This window comes from Hyperoodon ampullatus, assembly GCF_949752795.1.
Source record: "Hyperoodon ampullatus genome assembly, chromosome: 10".
In the NCBI taxonomy this organism is placed as follows: Eukaryota; Metazoa; Chordata; class Mammalia; order Artiodactyla; family Ziphiidae; genus Hyperoodon; species Hyperoodon ampullatus.
This window is the reverse complement of record NC_136923.1, coordinates 60,281,680-60,302,606: the sequence shown is the minus strand read 5'-3', so window position 1 is coordinate 60,302,606 and position 20,927 is coordinate 60,281,680. Positions and strand designations below refer to the sequence as shown.

Here is a 20,927-nt window from a genome sequence, read left to right as displayed (position 1 = left end):
TGTTCACATATTTTATTTGCTGATCCTTAGAACAACTCTTTAACATAGAGAAGGTAAGATTGAAGAACAGTTGAATCTCTATTTCCAATCATGAAATTTGGAATGGAATATTATAGGCATAGACAATACTTATCAAACATAAATATTAAAGTTTACTTTAAAAATTAAAAATATTAACTTTTGCAATTTTGAATGTGCATAGACATGTTAAAATTGTTTTTTTTATTTCAATAATCGATTGGAGAGAAAAAGCCTTTAAAATTTTTGTAAACCCTAGTGTTTCTCCCTAATTTCATTCTTCAGTAATTATTTATCTATGTGATTATATGAGTAAATGATATGTTCAAAATATTGCTGACTTTGGCATTCCTTTGGAAAGAAGTGTCTTTTTAAAAGTGGATCTGATCTTAGAGGTCTGAGATGGTTTTCTGTGTGTGTGTGTGTGTGTGTGTGTGTGTGTGTGTGTGTGTGTGTGTGTGTGTTTGGGTATCTGAATGGCATAACTCTCTTCTACATGGTAAAGATTGAAAAACCCATAACCCATCAGTTATGCTTGGTGTAAATTATTACTTTTCTCTATTTAAAACAGACATTCTATGGATTTTGTTTCCTAGTTCAATTTTGTGGGGAAATTGCTTGGACCAAGAGGAAACTCCTTGAAGAGGCTACAGGAAGAAACAGGTGCTAAAATGTCTATCCTGGGCAAAGGATCAATGAGAGATAAAGCAAAGGTATGAACTTTGAATTTGATACTTAACACGCACAGGGAGTTACCTGTAACAGGATGGTCACATTTACAAGCAAATATTAGCTGTCCTCCAATTATGTCCCATGAATTTTACCCTTTGGGACTACTCTGTTGCACTTTCTGTTGTCTCTTCTATTTTCATAAAAATCAATTACTGGTCTTTTTCTCCCAAAACATGTAATTCTGTATTTTTATTCTTTTCAGTCCTCTGTGCAGGTTGCTGTCAAATCTTTTCATTTTTTTTCTGTGTCCTCCGTAGGATGTTTCTATAAGTGTGTACTCATTTTCTTTAATTCCCTGACACGATCCCTGTTTTTTCTTCAGCTGTATCGCCTCATCCCATCCACTGTATCATTTCCTCATTTTATCTCTCTGATCTATTTCACTCAGATCCTCTTACCTGAAGCAATTTCAAATACTTATCTGCAAATCTAAGAGAATTTCACTTACGTTTTGAAATGCTTCAATGATATTAAACAACTCACCTGATCCCCAAAGAAAAATAAGCTAAAAATTATTATCAACTTGGATATTTGAAGTGATTTATTTTGCATCTGAACTACATCATTTTCCCATTTTATAAAGTGATAGCGATTTTTGCTGTGTTAGTATTCTGTGTTAAAATAACTATTTATAGAGATTTATTCAAAAAGTATCTATGTCTGTATTTTCTTATATTCTTTAATTTTTGTTGTTGTTGTTGTTATATGTTCTCCAGATATCTCAGAGTCTTACAACAGAAACTTCATTTTTCATGCTTTTATTCTCTCACACATTCTTTAAGATTTGGGTCTCCTGAACTCCTGTAATAGGCTTATTTAACCATAAAACATATTTTATTGAAATTTTCTGTTTCTCTCATTAAACTGTTAGCTTCCATGGGCCAGAGAAATATCCTAGTCAGCTTTGCATACCCAGAGTCACTGCGTAGTCTCTCCATATTTTTTTAAAAGCAAATAAGTGTATATTTTTCATTCCCATGTATTTGGACATTTTTTCCTGTTCATATTGGATTCTTTTTTTTTTTCCTGTGAGCATGTTAGGTACCAGCATAAGTATTTGAAAATCTAGCAAGGAAAAAATTTTGTTCTATTAAGTTTCCATTAGGTTTAATTTACTGATATTACCCGTTACAAAGTCCTGTTTCTATATTGATTACTTTTTGGGTGATCCATCATGTTTGTTTCTGCTTTGAGTATTTTCATTGCTCCTTTAAAACATGAAAGAAAATGAAAACATTTAATAGCAACAACATCAATAATAATGTATTCCACTATACAATATGCTTTTTGGAATGTAGATAAGACTTTAACTGCTAAGGACAGCATGGCTGAAATAAAACCACAGACATGGGTGTGAAAAAAATTACCTTAGTAAACACTTGATTAAAATAAAAATAAATCCTAGGTAAAACTTTTATTGCTATGCTGCTATTTTGCTTCTCTGTCACGTGATCTTAACAGAAAGGAATATTTTATGTGATTTTATATTTCTAGCAAATAAGTAAAACTCATCTGATTCTGCAGTGGAAGTGTATATATGTGTCTGTGTGTATTTATAGAGTGACACGGGCATATATTCCTGCATTAATTACAGAAATATTTGTAATTATTTACAAATAATACATTATGTGTCACACTATGTGTCATTGCAGTTCTAGTTCACAGTAATAAGTGTGAGAGAAAAAAAATTTCCTCCTGGAGTTTGCATCCCAGTGGGAGAGACAGACAATAAATAAGTGAATAAATAAATTTTCTACTTTCAGGCATTGATAATTGTTATGGATTAAAATAAAACAGGAAGGGCAAAGAGGTTAATGATGGGAGTAGTAGTTTTGTATGATGATTAAGTAGAGCACTGGATTATGAGAAGGAACCAACCCAAGAAAAATCAGAATGAGAGAGAATGCAAGTGTGATGACTCTGAAGGAGAATCTGTGTCTTTATAACTATCCTGGCAACTGTAGCCATATTTTTGTTTATAACCATACTTATTCCCATTTAGCTACCACCTAATTTCTTTGCTGACCTTCATAGCAAAATTCTTTGGGAATGTTATTTGCAATCAGTTGCTCTCATCCATCCTTTTTTAAATTTAAATTTTTAATTTATTAATAACTTTGACTGTTGCATGCATTTATTGGCTAATTGTATCACTTCTTTTTAAAATCTCCTAATCTTGCCTTTTTCCCCCCTTGCAGTTTTATTGAGGTACAATTAACATAGAGGACTGTATAAGTTTAAGGTGTACAGGATAATGATTTGACTTACATACATCATGAAATAATGATCACAATAAGTTAAGTGAGCATTCGTCATCTCATAGATATAAAATAGGAGATAAAGAAAAATTATTTTTTCCTTGTGGTGAGAACTCTTAGGATTAATGCTCTTCACATTCCTATGTATCATACAGCAGTGTTATTAGCTACAGTCATCATGTTGCACATTTCATCCTGAGTACTTATTTGTCTTACAACTGGGAGTCTGTACATATGACCACTTTCCTACAGTTCCCCCTCCCCCAACCCCATGCCTCTGGTAACCACAAATCTGATCTCTTTTTCTAGGTGTTTGTTTTGTTTGTTTTTGAAGTATAATTGACCTGAAACACTGTTAGTTCCTGGGCCACAACATAGAAATTCCATATTTCTATACATTTCAAAATGATCACAACAATAAGTTACCATCTGTCACCACACAAAGATATGACATAATTATTGACTATATTCCCCACACTGTACATTTCATACCTGTGACTCATTTATTTTATAAGTGGAAGTTTGTGCCTCTTAATCTCCTTCACTTATTTCTCTCCACTCTCCCCTCCCTGCTCTCTGGCAACTGCCTGTTTGTTCTCTGAATCTATGACTCTGTTTTTGTTTGTTATGTTTGTTCATTTGTTTTGATTTTTAGATTCCGTATGTAAGTGAAATCATATGGTATTTGTCTATCTCCATCTATTTCACTTAGCATAATACCCTCTAGGTCCATCCATGTTGTTACAAATGGCAAGATTTCATTTTTTTAATAGCTGAGTAACATTACACTATATATCTATATCTATATACCACATCTTATTCTATTCATCTATTGATGCACACTTAGGTTGCTTCCCATATCTTGGCTTTTGCTCAATAATGCTGCTATGAACATTAGAGTGCATGTATATTTTTGAATTAGTGTTTTTGTTTTCTTTGGAAAAATACCCAGGAGTGGATTCCTGCATCATATGATAGTTCTATTTTTAATGTTTTGAAGAAACACCATACTGTTTTCCACAGTGGCTGCACCAATTTACATTCCCACCAACAGGGCAGGTCCACTCTCATTCATTCTTCATTGTCTCCTCCTCAGTTCTTGTGACTGGATCCTCTTCTTCTTCCAGACCTCCAAGCCCAGGACTTGGTCTTCAGACTTCTTTCTTCTCTTCATGATCTCATTCCATTTGTGTACATCCAGCTCCCAGTCTCTCCTGCAGGTTCTAGTTTCATGTGTTTAACTACACACTCAACATGTCTATGTGAATTTCTAATAGGCATTGAAATATAGTTGTCCAAACACACATGTACAAATATGTAAATGTATGTATATATTTATACACACAGGTGTGTATATATATGAATGAAATATATATGTATTATTTATCTACCTACATGTATGGCATTTATATACTTACCTATATATGAAGTACAATATAAACACATATACAGAGAGAGAGAGATTGAAAGAATAAGAGAGATACATTTGCTGACTTTTAGGGCCCCAGTGAATACGCTATGAGCCATGGAGTCTCAAGATTTAAGGATACCTTCTCTTTTTGTCTTGTGTTTGTTCAAAAGCAAATCTCATAGAAATAGGAAATGAAAAACAGCATATATTCAATTGAGTGGTACTTGGTAGCTCAAGCCTACAAAGGTTAGTTTTGTTTATTTAAAGTTTATATCAGCAGGCATTAAGGAGGTCAACACAAAACTGCAAGCCTGTTTTTCACATTCTATTGAATGAAAAAATAAATAAATGCCTGAAGCATCACTAGGTGCCCCTTCTGCGCTCACCAGCAAAGCCTGAACCCGCAGCCTGCTCCTCAGGCCCAGCGTCAGGCACCTGCTTTTGTAGACAAATGTGTTTGTTTAATAGCCTTGTTTGCAGTGACTAGCTTGCCTCAAATTTCTAGGAAATAATGCAGATTGTTTTTCTGTATTGGTTATGCTGTTAAGGTGCTACAAAATGTATATCTTAAACTTGAGCTTTTCTTTAAGATAAAAGGAGATATTTGGATAGTTATCTAAGTCAGGACAAAATAACTATGCAAGAATATTTCTTCCATCTCTGCTGCATGCTCAACAACAGGTAAAATATCAGGCTTCATAGAAGATAATATTAGACATGACTCAAGCCCTCACAGAATTTTTAATTAAATTAAATATCCTGATCGAACACTTCCTTAAAAAAAAAAAACAAGAAATTATAAATCTTTGAATTAATAGGTGGAAAGTATGATATGGAAAACAGTTCTTGTGGTCTAGTGTAGTACTAATATTCTAACAAGTTTAATGTTTTTATTTTGTTTTTGACTCTGGCAGAGAAACACTCATTTTAGTTTAGTTCACCTAGCCAATAGCTCTATAAGCAAAGGAAGGAAACAAAAAACAAAACAAAACAAAATGCAGTAATATCCAGTAGCAAAACCCTACCTTATATTTCATTCCCATACTGGTCAGATCCCAGAATATGTCAACTCACACTATAAATTTAAAAAAATATATAAAAAATCCAGAAATTCTTGAATAGAAGCTAACTTTTCAATTGTGATGATAAAAGGTATTCTCAGAGAAATCTAGAAAGTAAAAATATACAGTGTGTTTGCAATATTTCAAAATACCTCAGGAAATTAACTGGCAGCTCAGAAATTCTTTGAAGTCTGAGTCCTCCAAGCAGCATATGGCCTATTCTCAGTAACCACGGAGCTGCCGGCCTCACCATCAGTTGCTTCTGTGAAATCTTGAGGGGAACCGTGGTGCTTTGGATAGAGTGCTGCTATTTTTAGTGATACTGATGGCAGAGATTGGAGAGGGAGAACAGAAGAGGCAGTGGTTCTAAACCCTTATCTTTGAAAAGAGTGAGAAACAAACATGTTATCGCCAAGAAAAACGGTTAGGAGAGGTTAGGGAAAATCAAAGCCTGAACACATGCAGGTAAGTGAGGAAACAGGAGGAAAGCAAATTTCTTGCATAGGTATTCAGTGTCCTTAAGTGGAAATCACAAATAACTAGGTTGCCAATAAATTTCGTTGTAATGAAAGGTATTTTGGCATTTTTATTAATAAGCTATGTTGAAATTATGGGGTGTGGTCTTAAAACATGTGGTCTTAAAACATGTTTAAAGTGAAGTGCTGTTTGGTAGAGTTTTATTTGAAAATGTGTGATCATTCTGAAGGCAAGCCTTTCTCTCTTTGATGTGCTAATACCATAAGCAGTTTCTATTTTATACTCTATCTTCTGTATTTGGTGATGGCTACTTTAGTAAATCCTTTTGGATTTCATGGCAAGATTGATTTTCATCAACAATAAAATCAACTAAAACCTTCGAAGTGGTACTGTTTGCCTCGTGGGCAATGTGAGTGCGAACCCTGGGCCCAGTGTCCTTCCCCTGTTTGGCTTCTTGACTGAGCCTCACATCAAACCTCAAATCCCACAGTACAGGGGTGACACCATGCTCACTGCTTGTCAGCCAAGCTGAGACTGTAAACTCCTCTTTCAACTTGGTAATATTCCGAACAACAAAGCAGTTTGTAATCCCACAAAATCAAGAGTCTGAACACTCTGATTTTAATTTTAGCTCTGCCCCTAATAAACTGCGCAGTAAATCAACAACATTTCTTTCTCAGTCTCCTTTCTGCAGAAAAGAATGCCTTGCCCATCTTGGCTTCCTAACAAAGATAGAGGAATATGCATATTTTGCTTAAATATCACTTGAGTGTGTGAAGGACAAGGAATGTATCATAAGTTATAGATGGGTGAGATTTTATTTTTTATTTATTCTCTGCATTCTTCTGTTTCTCTGATCTGAATTCTGAGAAGTTGGAGAACCAGACTAAAAGCCTCCCCTGAACAGTAGCATATGTGAGAAGGAACATTGCATTACAAATACCTATTTTGTGAGGACGCAATGAAACTTGTGTTTCAATGGTAACCAATACAAGGTTATTTCAACCTATTTTGGATTCAAAGTGACCAAACAATTAAAATAGTTAGATTTGAGTTGAAGAGTGAACTGTATCATGATGTTAGTGAGAAATAATATTTTCATATTAACATCTTCAACTCTTTATATATAAATAGTCTGTCATTCACTGTACTGTGCTTTGACCTTGGAATGAAAAAAAAAGTCATAAATCTGTCCAGGTTCAATTGTTCATAAGCTGGTATTGACTGTAAAAAGATTGCACCACCTAAAAGTTGAGAATTATGTTTTATTCAGTGGACAAACTGAGGACCTAAGCCCGGGAGTCAGCCTTTCAGACATCTCTGAGGGACCATTCTGAAGAGGTAAGGGAGGAGCCAGGTTATATGGGAGTTTTTGCAACAAAAAACAGGTAGTTGGAACATCAAAAGATTACTGTTAACTAAAGTAAATCCAGACCTCTCAAGTTAATGAATTTATCAATCGCCTATGTATGGAAAGATACAAAAGTGTGGGCTCAATGAAATTATTCCTTTGATATGCACCTTAACTATCTAGGGACAATATTCTGTTTTTTCCATCCTGAGTCCCCTCAGGATGCATAGTCGGGGGCGGCTGCAGTGGCTGATGGCTTGATGGTCACACATCCTTTGTTTACTGATATGGCAGGTGACATTCTTTGTCCACCCTGGAATGACAGAGCCTGATGTGGTGATGTTTTATGTATAGTGAATCAAAGTTATATATTATTTTGAATTGTTAATTTCATCTGGGCTAACTTTATTCACAACTAGACCAATTTATAGATTTATTTTATAATTTTTGTAGTTAAGACCTGCTATTTGAAAACTTTCAAGGACCTAATGTCTCAGCCATAAACCAAGGATTATACATTTTTAATGTTACTAGTGCAGTCATTTTCCCTCTATTGTCACTTGTCACTTGTTATTGGGAAAACACTTGCTTCCCATGAGGAGTGAAATGAGGGAATCACAGAATCAAAATTTCTCACACCATGCTGCAGGATTTTAAAAAATGTATTAAGCTATTAAAAAATAGAAGACAGAGAAATTTCTAGACATTTAACATTTTATAATCCAGAATTATAATATGTATCTTCTCTACTACTGAGGAAGGCCTATCTTTTTGTCTTGAGCTGTACTCTCCACCTCAAAATACTACAACCAAAATTCAAATGAGATTTACTCCATATAGAAAGGGAATATTTAAAATTCCACATTCTGTGGCTGTTCTAAAGATGGCTGAAAAATTTTTGACACTGTTTTTAGAGAGAGATGCATAGGGTCTAATTCTCTTCCCCTTGAGTCTGGGTGTTTTAGTGACCTGCTTGTAACTGCAGAGGAGGGGTTGTATCCGGATTTCTGAGCGGAAGGGGATTCAGTGCTCCCCCCGCCTCATTTGCAAGAACACCCCCTCTTGGAGCTCTAAGCTGCCTGGTGAGGATGCTGACAATCCTGAGTCTGCCTTGCAGGTGCCAGTGGGAAGTCCCAGAGGAGCTCAGCCTTTGCCTCATCGTGGTCCAGGCCCTGGAGGTGCACATAAGGCGCCCAACAGATGACGGCAGCGGTCACTGCGGCCCAAGTCCTCCTGTCTGCAGCCCCAGAATCTGGAAGCAGATACAAGTTAGCCCCGTTGTGCTCTGTCTAAATCCCTCACCTGCAGAATCCATGCACAAAAATAAAATGGTTAGTTATGCAACACTATATAACTGCAACACATTTGTACTACTTTATATATAAAATTAAATGATTTTCAACTTTGTTAGCCATTTTCCAAATACTAGATTTGTTCTCTTGTTGTGTTTCTACTGTCCTCTCATGGCAATTATTACAGACTTTGATAATTTCTGAGTTTTTGTGTGGGTTTCTTTGTTTGGTTTTTCGCCTGAGTTTTTGTGTAGATTTGTTTGTTTGGTTTTTCACATGTTTTTTTTTTCTTTTTCTTTGTTTTGTTTGCTTTTATTTGCAATTTATTTTGAATTTGTTCAAGCATATTAGTGTTTTATTTCAAAGTTGCCAGTAAAGGAAAAGGTTTCCAAGAAAGCCAATTTAGTGATTTCTTCTTGGTAGGGGCATTTTATGAGGGACCAGACACAAAAACAGAATGTTCTAGTTAAAAAGTATTAGGCTAGTCATAAAGCTGGTTTAAGGTTTTTGCATTTTTGAATATCTGGTTTAATAAAACCAGATAAAGTTAATTGGGTAGGTAATTCTAATTTCTCTGTAAGCCTTCTTAATTTTATTACAACCTGACAAAGCAAGTGCTCTGGCATTTTATCATTGATGCTAGATGGTTCTCAGAAGGGGAAGTAAATTGCACCCTACTGAAAGTATTGCCCCAGACCAAGATTGGGACAGTTTTCTTTCTTAGTCCCTCTTTTTGACCAAGTTGAATCATTGAAGATTTGTCTTAGCCAAGAAAAGCACCATTCACATTTTTGTGCTGAGAACCTTAACCGAGTTTGTTGCTTTCTCATTCATTTCCTATATTTTTATAAATGGTAGAATTTAGACATGGGATCAAGTTATGAAAATGGATGCATCATTATGCATCATTAGATTATCTGCAATATCTGTACCCTTTGACATTATTTCTTTTTTACTAATTTCCTATATTAGATAAGAATTTCTCAGCAGAATCCTAGGGTGATTCTGTGTACTGGTATACATTTATATATTATTAGTATACTTTATATTATTTAGTGCTATATATATATATATTATATATTTAGTGGTCTATCTCCCTGTATGGTGAGAAATGGGTAAACTGAGTTTTTTGTTATATGTATAAATATATTTTAAATGTCAATATTCACTTTACTTTTTCACATTGGACCCTATCTTTGCTTTGCCCACATACCTAGTAACCAAGGTAGTAGATCCAGATGAGTATATCATTGCTTTAATAAAATTGGATATAAGAAAGAAAAATTTCCTAAATAGATTTATTTTGCTCATTTTTAAATTTATGAGTAATTTTAATAGCAAACCAAGTGGTAATGGTTACCTAAAAAGTCAAATCATAATCATATTTAATCTCTTAGAAAAGCCTTTGATGAAAAGGTTGTTGTTATTATTTGCATATTTTTAGAAAGATGCTGTTAAATGTTTTAAATTGTTGAAACTTGACCCCAATACAAGCCATGTTCTTTGAAGAGAAAATTGGACAACTTGTTCTAGCACAGCTTGGGGAATCTGGAGATAGAGTTGAGAGGATAATAGGCCCAGAGTGGGCGTGCTAGAGAGACATGCTGCACTTAACTCAAGTGTGCTATCAGCACTAATTCAGGTTCTGAATTTCATTAGTTGCTGTGATGTTTATTTGACTTAGTATTCTTTCTCCTTATTAGTTTTTGAACTTCCTAAGTCATTCAGAAGTTGAATAGTAATTTTACCAGTCATAAATATCTGAATATTCCTTATCTGAGTAGAATTGTCATTAATACTAGAAAATTTGTTTGAACAATAAAATAGTAGAGAGCTCTGTTTTCTGGCTATAGTTACTGATGCGATAGAGCCCACAGAAAGACAAAGAAGTCATCAGCTCCTCAGTCTAATGAATAACAACATTCCTGAACTCACTTTTGTCTCCTGTGTGTATTGGTTCAAAAAGTCTAAGGAAGTCAAAAAGACTAAGGAAAATGAAATGCCAAGGATACAAATGAAATTATATATTGATGAACAATTAATCAATCAACATAAGAAAGAAATGGAAAATTTTATTAGTGCCAGATTGAGAATTATAACCCAGGAACTGCATCTCAGAAAGCTCCAAGAACTGTTCCACCCATTAGAGTTCAAAACACAGTTATATTAGGTTTCTGAGACAGAGGGCTGTACATTAAATGACATATTATTGACAGAGTACACACAATTCAGATCTAAGCGTTATTGTGGTGGGTCACACCACAAACCTAAGAAGGAATATTATATTTTCAGTTGTCTCTTTGGTGCTGGGAAAATGTTGTTCTTTATGGTTGAGCAGGTATTTCTGCTGATGGGGGAGGTCTGGTCAATGCCTAATGTAGATATACAATGCATAGTACAGGGGAGAGAGGAGACCAAAGGGCAGAGAACATTTTTTATATTTAAATTTTTCTTGTCTTGCCATAAAATATGAATTTTATTTCACAATATTTTGCTATGAACACAATCAGTTGTACCATTGACTTTTTGCAGCCAAGACAATGTTTTGAACACTTCCAGGGATGCAGTCACAAGACATTCTCTGTCACCAGCACTTAAGCTAGTTTCAGGAGCAAGCATACCTAATGTCAATAAATGAAACACTTTCATGTAATTTTTCTTAATATCTAATTATCACAAATCACCTAGGCTCCTTATAAATGTATTTATTTTTTAAATGTTATCTGCAAAGGTATGTATTGTTTTGTATATTTTTTGTTCAAATGGAGCATTTGCTTAAACTTTGAAAATCCTAATGTTTAATTTTTTTGCTTTTTGAGGTCAGAGTTTTGAGATAAACTGTAAACTGGTGTGCCAGTGTGCTTCCCTGTGGTTTACACCACAGGAGGCACCCCTAACCTATAGGAATATAATTTCTAACATCTACAGTTCTAGCATTGCTACTGGGTTAAAAAAAAAACAGGAAAACAAAATGTGGCCTGTGATTAAGAGAATTTGGAATGTCTCCAAAAGCTTTAATATTTACATTTCTAAGCTTATAATTAATGCCCTCTATTTCCTGCTTCCTCTTCCTCAATAGTAGGCTTATTGTTTTCTCTTTTTCTCTTCTTTTTTTATGTTTGCATGCCTTGGAAAATATTTTATTTCCATCATTTGGCACTTCTAAAGCATTTTGAATGTTTTCCCCAGTCTTTCTTAATTTTCTTCTTTTCATTTAACTACCTTTAAAAATTATTTTTAATCCAAAAATAATTGAAAAGTCAGAATAATTTCTCCAGCATTTGAATCCTGAACAACTCTCATCTCTGTTTTCTTGAATATTACTAGAATGTGTGAGAGATGTTTACTTCCTCAGCACCACCACCATTATAGCATTTACTTACATAAAACTATTTAAATTAACTATTTAATTTGTAGTCACCCCTACAACCCAGGAGTACAAATGGGAAAGAATAAGATAGTAGCCATCAACTGAGCAGATATAGATTAACTCATTGTGCTGAGTTAATATTTTCAAGATTCTGATTCTATACGTTTTAGATTAAAACTTTTTATCCACACTTTATTTAATAATAGTAAGAGCAATAATAATCCAAAAGAAAGTATGTGGAAACTTTTACTATGATTTTTATTTGTCTTAAGGAAGATTCATAAAATGAGTAAGGCAAAACGATGTGTTGCTTGTAATTCTATGGTTTTAATGTAATAATTTGAGCCAAAATAATTAAACTTGATCAACCCTTAAAAATGTAATGATGGGGGCTTCCCTGGTGGCGCAGTGGTTGAGAGTCCGCCTGCTGATGCAGGGGACACGGGTTCGTGCCCCGGTCCGGGAGGATCCTACGTGCTGCAGAGCGGCTGGGCCCGTGAGCCATGGCCGCTGGGCCTGCGCATCCGGAGCCTGTGCTCCACAACAGGAGAGGCCACAACAGGGAGAGGCCTGCCTACCGCAAAGGAAAAAAAAAATGTAATGATGACTGTGAGGCTGTGTTAGTTCCATTCAGCCAGTCAGAGGTATAACTGGTCTTCCGTGTTGTAGGTGCACATGCACATGGTACATCAGCTCATAGAGTCTTAACGTTGGCAGTGAAGATAAAGATAGTAGTTTAACTCATTCATTTTTATAGCCTAGATATATCATTGCCCAAGAGATAGTAATTTACCTGAGATTGCTGGAAAGTTACAAGGAAATATTTAATTACTAGATGTAAAAAAGAGAACATAAACGTGAGGACCAATTTCATTAATATATCTTGCTATAGCTAGTATATTAGTATCAAGGAACCATATCATTGGAAAAAAATAGACTTTATTATGTTTTCTTAAATTATTAAATCCAAAATAAATAAGTAGAAAATATATCCAAATTACTTTAAATAACATAAAATTACCTGTAGGATATAGAAGATTGATTTGAACATGGTTCTTTCTCAGGATCTGGCCTCTATAAAATTGAGTAGTTTCGATATACTTTATTTATGAAAATGCCACGATCCACCCTCTGTCCTGTTATCACTCCCTGTGTGCATTCCAGTGTAAAGGAGAGAGGAACACGCTGTGCTTAGGATGCCGAGTCAGCAGCCTGTACTCTGGGGTTTGGTGGGTCGTCTGCATTTAGTGACAACACGTGCAAAAAGTGGGGTCACCCCTGGGAAGCTCTAGCGCCGTCCTCAGAGGAGGATGAGGGGCAGTCTGGGCTCTCCTAGGAAATCTTCCAGAATCTGGTGCCCAGAGCTTCCTTTTTAGGAGGAGAGAGTGTTTCTCAATTCATCATTCCTATAGAGTTTTATAGGTTAGGAAATTGATCACAGTGTATTTAACTGCACATGTAATGGAGAATTTCTTCCACATTCCTATAAATTATTGTTAAAATTATAAGCCAAAAATGTCATTTTAGTTCAGACATTTTCCTTAACCATTGATTTTATTAAAAACCACCAGGGCTAAATGATTATACTTTTTTTGCCTTATTTTTATGAAGATGTAACTTACATACATGGAAATCTACCACTTTTAATCATACAAATGAATATGTAGTCACACTTGTATTATCACAGTCAAGATAAAGAATATTTTTGTCACACCAAAAATTTCCTTTGGGCCCCACTGCACCTCTGGTCTCTGGTCACCAATGATCTGCTTTCTGTTACTATCAGCTAGCCTTTTCCTAGAATTTCATGAATTGATTTATACAGTGTATAGACTTGCTCCCGCATTCTTTCACTGAAAATAATGCTTTTTGAGGATTATCCATGTTGTTGCCTGTATCAAGAATTTGCTCTTTTACATCACTGAGAATTTTCCATTTTGTGGCTACGCCAATTTGTTTATCCATTCTTTTTTTGATGGTAATTTAGATTATTTATAGTTTGGGGTATTATAAATAAGGCTGATATGAAGATTAACATATAAGTCTTAGCATGGATATATAATTTCACAATAGAAAATTTGGGAATTATTCATCAAAACTTAAAGCACAGGACATTTAATGTCATCTTTTTCATTAATGTAGTACAATATATTTTTCACAGGATTATACATTTTTTAAAAAATTAGAAGTACTCCTAATATATTGGTTGTATATTTACTCTGATTGTTTGGTGTGGTTTACTTGCCATTAGTAACATCTATTATTTATATGAAAGAATTTTTTTATTATTCATTTTTATTCTGGAAATAATCATTTCTAAATTAAGTTTTGAGAGAATACTTTTTTCCAGCAATGCCCTAAGTTAGGATACCAAATTTCAGAAGCAAACTGGAGATTCTGATTCCCTAGCCAGAGAGATTAGATTTGTTAGATAAATGAAGCCATCTGCATCAGTTTAAATAGTTCTACCAAATTGATTCATGAAGTGTCTAATATTTCCATGTAATTAGCAGTGGCATTTTCAAAACTCGATAACTGAGAAGAAAATTTAACCTTCTCTGAAGAATTGCACACTCTAAGGTTGATACTTTAGAAAATTATATTGTTCTAAGGGAATACTCACTAAAGGATTACATCAGATTTTGAACAGATGCTGCAAGATCCCTGTTTCGTTGCTGGTGCAGCAGAGTGGGGATACGGAAAGGCTTCTTTCCTCCCACCCATCTGATGTGAGAGCAGATTTCCCATTTCTCAGCTGACAGGTTAGTGGTGGATCTCCTGTGGCTGTTCCAGAAGAAATTCTGACTTCTCTTTTCTCCTCTGCTGTAAAATTAACTCTAGTCCTTAAGTTGTGTTTATTTTTTTCTTGTGACTCTGAGTCTTTTCCTCTAATACAAATTGAATGATTTATTCCAGAAGATAATATCTGTGTTTCTCTCTCACTCAAAGAATTTTCCTACTAAAGTATTTTATATCTACATATACATATTCACTTAGAAATAAATAAAAATGCAAAATATATGTATAATATTAATAGAATTTTATCTATGTCATTGTAATCTATTAATTTAATATCTTATATGATTGCTTTACTAGGGAAAACCCAGGAGATTGATTTATTATGAAAATGCACAAGTCTGTTAATATGCCGTACTCACTTTTATTTTATCTTTGCTGCTTAGAGCTCTGATTTTTTTCTCCCTTGTGCTGTGTTAGTTGTTCTGAGGCAGATCAACAACTCAGCTCTTTTATGTGATGGAGGACAGATGTACTTAGATAGTTAATCGGGGGAGTGTTTGTCTTCTATGGTTATATTGCATGGAGTTACAAGTTAATTTCTAAATCTAGTTATGTTTCCTTATAATATTACTTATTCATGAATTTGGGGGACATTATAGTAGATGACAGCATAGTTTATTTGATTAGAAAATATTTGCTACATTTTGTGAAACAGTTTCATAGAGAATGTTAAATAAATTGGGTGTATCTTAAAAGTTATTTGAAAGTTTTCTTCAGTGTTATACATCATCAGTGTTAAAATATAACAACAAAAAAACTCCTCTTCCCCAAACGTCAAGTAATGCATGCCATTTGATCATATTAATGTTGGAAAACGAGTATTATCACTATCCCTAATATTTTATTGCACCTGTTACTAAAATTTGGTTATGTATTTTTATATTTTTAACATTATTCAATTAGGTGTTATGGAAAATTAACTTTGGTTAATATATAAAATTTCTAAAATATAAGGGACTATTATGCATACTTAGTGGAATTATACTATTAGCGACTATGGTTAACTTTTTAGGATTTTCTAACTCATTGGTTTAAGGACATAATTTGCCAGATCCATATGCACATAAAAATCTTACAATTTTTATTGTTTGTCCAAATATGTTAACAGAATTCTAGTTGTAGTTCAGAAAAAGTAACTTCAAGACACAAGAGAAAAATAAAAAGTCATCATTTCTCAATCTTAGTTATCTTGAAGACATGCTGTTAATACTCTAAGAAAAGGATCTTGTGGATTGTCCCCTGTGTTGACAAGCAAATTTTCACATCTGCCAAACTGATTAGTTGAGAGTTGAACATTGATTTATTCAGGCAGGTTATTTGCTGACGCCTTTATGAAAATAAGTTTCCAATGAGCATTACTAGTTTGACATTGTGCACACATACCCACAAGCATTCAAATGTGCTCTTTTTTAAAAAGTATGTTAAAATATATGACTGGAAGATTTGACGAAAGATATATGGTGAATCTAAACATATATGGAAATTAGTGGCTCTAGAGTAAATGTAGATTTTTACATTGCATAACTAGTCATATAATAACCAAAAGAATATTACAGTTACTACATAAGTAGGCACATAGAGTCCACATAAAACAAGCAGTTCATTTTCAGGTTAACAGTACAGTCAGCAAAGGGTCAAATCCGTCCACATACATACAGAATACACTTTAAGGTATTGGGTTCTCAAATATTTTCATTGAAATACCCTGTTCAAAGAAGAATTGAAAATAGATTTAAGTCTTATCCAGATTTTTCCATGCACAGCTCAGTTTTGTTTCAAATTTGCAGTTTTGTACAGTGTTTTAAAAAATAAAATATATATTACATTTACATCCATATTTCTCTGATTACTTAATTTTTAGATAGGTACTTATTGAATATAATTGGCACTGAAAATGCAAGCTACATTTTTTTCCTATGGTTTTATGAACTTAATAATGTTCTTCAACACATTCTACCTACATAGACCACTGCAGTCAGCTTTGAACCCTCACTGCATTCATATTGCAAGAGAAAAAAAAGTATTCAGTGGGTTACTTATTTCCAAAGCAAGTAGTTATTTCTTAAGCTCTAGTGTACTAGACTTTTCTGTGGTATCTGGTATTCTAGGCTATTCACTATTTTATTTTCACACACACACACACACACACACACACACACACATATATATATATATATATATATATATACATATATATATATATATAGAGAGAGAGAGTACTTCTGATATGGAAAAAGTTTTCATATGTGCTGGTCATTCAGTAGTTAATTTTAAAAGAAGACAAAAATACACACTTATTAAAATATGATTTAAAAGTTTAAATTCTCCTTGAGGAATGTGGATATTAAAGGAGATAAGTAATATATGTAAAGAGAAAGCAAATAAAAAAATAGGTCAAATAAGGAAGAAAAACCAAAATACTCACAAATAAATGACCATCTATACCAAAACTGACAGTTACCCTTCACAAATCCCAAACACAAGCGGATGGGGATAAATCAATGAAAGCTACCAGATCCTTGTGCTATCAGCATTTGTGTGGGAAAAGCAGAAAAAAGGCAGTGTGGTATCTGATGACACAAGAACAGGAAAATCCCAAAATAACAATATTATTTCAGGTAAATCTAAGAACAGAAGCTGAAACCACGTCATGTTTTTAGACCTCAATTTATGGGTAAAATCATTGGTTTCACTTCAAGATCTGAACAACCTGGAAAAGTCTAGGTCCTATGAACTCTTGAAAGTCTAAGGCAGAGCTAGACAACGAAACTTCTGGGAATTGCCCCAAAGTGAGCCAGGGAGAAAAAACAGGGGCAAAATAAATGGAATAGTGAAATTAACTGGGCCATTGAGAGAGAAAGCATATCTCAGAAAGCAGGAAGCTATATTTATTATCCCTTTGGAAAAGTAACAAAAGAGGGAGTGGTCATCCTTACCCCACTTACTGAAAAGTAAAGAAAGACTCATTTCACTTAAAAATTAGCAACAGAAAAAGGCTTTGGCTAAATTTCATATGAAGTTATTTTAAGGAAAGGATGATGAAGCTTCAAAATGAAAGTGAAACATAAAGACAAGCACACAAAACAAAACATGTAATATCATATTTAATGGTAAGCTAAAAAAAGGAAGAAGTATGAAATAACTCAGAAGCAGAAAACCTCAAATTGAGTTCATTGAGGAAAAGAAAAATTCATAAAGAAAGGTAATTGGACCAATGAAAGAATTATAAATAAATGTAAAATGAATTTCAGAAATAAAGAGTAAATTAAGAGAAATAAAAATGCAACTAGGGCTTCCCTGGTGGCGCAGTGGTTGGGAGTCTGCTTGCCGATGCAGGGGACACGGGTTCGTGCCCTGGTCCGGAAGGATCCCACATGCCGCAGAGTGACTGGGCCTGGGAGCCATGGACGCTGGGCCTGCACGTCCGGAGCCTGTGCTCCGCAATGGGAGAGGCCATGGCAGTGAGAGGCTCGTGTACCGCAAAAAAAAAAAATAATAATAAATGCAACTAAAGACAAATAGTAATGTCTTAAATTCAAATATAAGTGGAGAAAGAGATGATTAGAATTTGACAGGATGATGTGTATAGAATACAAGCAAGGAAATCCACCATATGTATAATAGGAGTTCTCAAAGACAAACAAACAAACAAAAGAACAGAGTAAAAAGTCATAATGGAATAAAATTTTAAAATTTCCCAGAACTTAAAGCAAGACTTGAAGCTGCTTATATAGAAAGTGCTCACCATGTACTTAGGAAAATTGACCGTAAGTTATTACACATATTCTAATAAAAACAAACTGAAAATAAAGTCTTTGAGCATGCAGGTAAAAATACCAAATAACTTATAAGGGGGCAAAAAGAAAAAAAAAAAAGAAAATCAGACTATCTCAGCAATGGTTTTTGCCAGAGAGAATCAAATAACCTATATAAGATACTTAAGGAAAGATAATGTGAACCAGGAATTTTTATTCAGCCGTACTGACCTTTATACATAAAAGCCTTCAATTGTTAGTAACAAGCAAGAACCATGGGAATATTGTTCCCATAAGTCATTTCTGAGTAATTTACTACAGAGGCTAAATGTAATGTGTTTATTGTTATCTCCATAACGCATTGCTAAGTGGTAAAGCACAGTTGAAAAAAAGTCTGTATGCATTTCTATCATTTACATAAGAAAGGTGGAGTATAAATATAAATAATTAAATATAAACTTTGACCTCAAGACACTCGTCATAATAGAAATTAGGAAATCTGTTTTCTTCAGGGTTAAGTCTGTAGGTCTCAGGAGCCAACTTCAAATGGTTCCCTCTGCACAATTTGAGTGTCATTAAGGACAATAATTCCAGTGAATTGAAATACATCAAATATTCTTCATTCCATGGTAGAAGCATACAGTGCCAACTAATGAAAAGTAGTAGCTAGAAAGTTGAGTCTGTTTTTTATCTATTTGATATAATTTTAATGGAAAGTACAGGAGAGGAAACTTGTTAAGCAGCACAACAGTAATATAATAAAAGCTGTACTGTCACAAGCCTGCAGGGAAGAAGTTTCTTGGCATCTCCTACAAGAACAGAAGTGTGAGGAAGTAAAAGAGCTTGCAAGGCAACCTGGAAATGAAAGAGACTTAGGAAACATTTGAACCAATCACAATGTGTGCACCTAATTTCAATCCTCATATTAAGGAACAAAGTGTAAAAAATTATAGTTGGATAAATGAATGCTAACTTGATACTTGTTAAATAAAAGCTTTATTGATTATTTTTATAGATGATAATAGTATTGGGGTTATGTTTTTTGTTAAGTTTCTACTCTTTAGGAATACGTACTGAAATAGAGATATACTTTTTTTTTTTTTTTTTTTTTTTTTTTTTTTTTTTTTTGCGGTAGGCGGGCCTCTCACTGTTGTGGCCTCTCCCCTTGCGGAGCACAGGCTCCGGAGCACAGGCTCAGTGGCCATGGCTCACGGGCCCAGCCGCTCCGCGGCATGTGGGATCTTCCCAGACCGGGGCACGAACCCGTGTCCCCTGCATCGGCAGGCGGACTCTCAACCACTGCGCCACCAGGGAAGCCCTAGAGATACACTTTTTAAGAAAAGTAATGTAGCTATATGGAAGAACAATTTTTTTTTATCCCAAAATAAGGTAATAAAGCAATTTCTAAGTTAAAAAATAGTTTAAAAGAGTATTTCATAAAATACTCTCAGAGATGAAAAAACACCAATATCTTTAAAGGCACTTTCATGGTATATTAAAAGTTAGGAAGAGCAAACTTGTAAACAATTGATAGTATTTAATTTGAGAAAATAGTGATTGAGGGAAACACACAAAATTGAAAAATGATGTCTGAGACAGTATTTTAGAAAAACTGTATGCCATTGACAGACTGTCTCTTAGAATGTAAGACTGAGACAAGCACCCATGAAAGTTAATTCCAGTTTCACTAAGTACATGATATTGACAATATTGGCAAATTTAGAGAAATTTGCTCATTAGATTGATTTTCTTCTGATTATTAGATATGAAAATTATTAATTTTTAATACTCATTGATATTTGTAAAATAAAATTTTATTTATTCTTTAGTTTAATTGTTATTGTTCTGGCTTTCTTTACATCTAAATGGATGGAGAGAGAGTTTCTGAATTATTTGTACTGATAGTGTCCCAGGTTTCTATTTGTTGTGTTATTGGTCCTCGTGAGGATCATGATAAATACTTTTAATATACTTTAGTGGGTTACTGTTACAAGAAATTTTACATTGCCACAATTGAGACAGCATTTACATTAAATTACATTACAGGGCTACAATCAAATAGAATGATGAAAAAATAAAAGTTCCAAGCAGCAGTTTTTAGAGCCCAGAGAAATTAGATCCTTTGATAATCCAAAAAGATGATGAACAGGATTTAGATAACAAAACAAGATCTTTTTGACTGTAATCATTGTTAAAGATTAATGAAATATCTTTTTAAAAGACTGATGTTTATAAATTATTTTATCTTGATAAATTTCTATAGTAGTATATTTTACCTTCAGCATGTATCTTTAGTGAATCATTTTAATTTTAAAGTTATGAATTTGGTTTAGATATGGCAAAATTGCAATAATTTATGGTTTCCTTAAAAAATTATCCAGAGGAATTTTCACAGTCTGTGCC

General features: G+C 34.0%; 1 protein-coding gene across 1 annotated transcript in view; it reads left to right on the top strand.

Annotated features, from left to right (window-relative positions):
* Nucleotides 1–20,927, top strand: part of KHDRBS2 (KH RNA binding domain containing, signal transduction associated 2) — a gene marked incomplete at both ends in the record, with an annotated part of 653,704 nt that overhangs the window by 220,260 nt on the left and 412,517 nt on the right. The window contains one exon of the mRNA XM_079713609.1: nt 615–731. Coding sequence (XP_079569735.1) covers nt 615–731 — 117 coding nt within the window. The remainder of the gene's footprint in view (nt 1–614; nt 732–20,927) is intronic.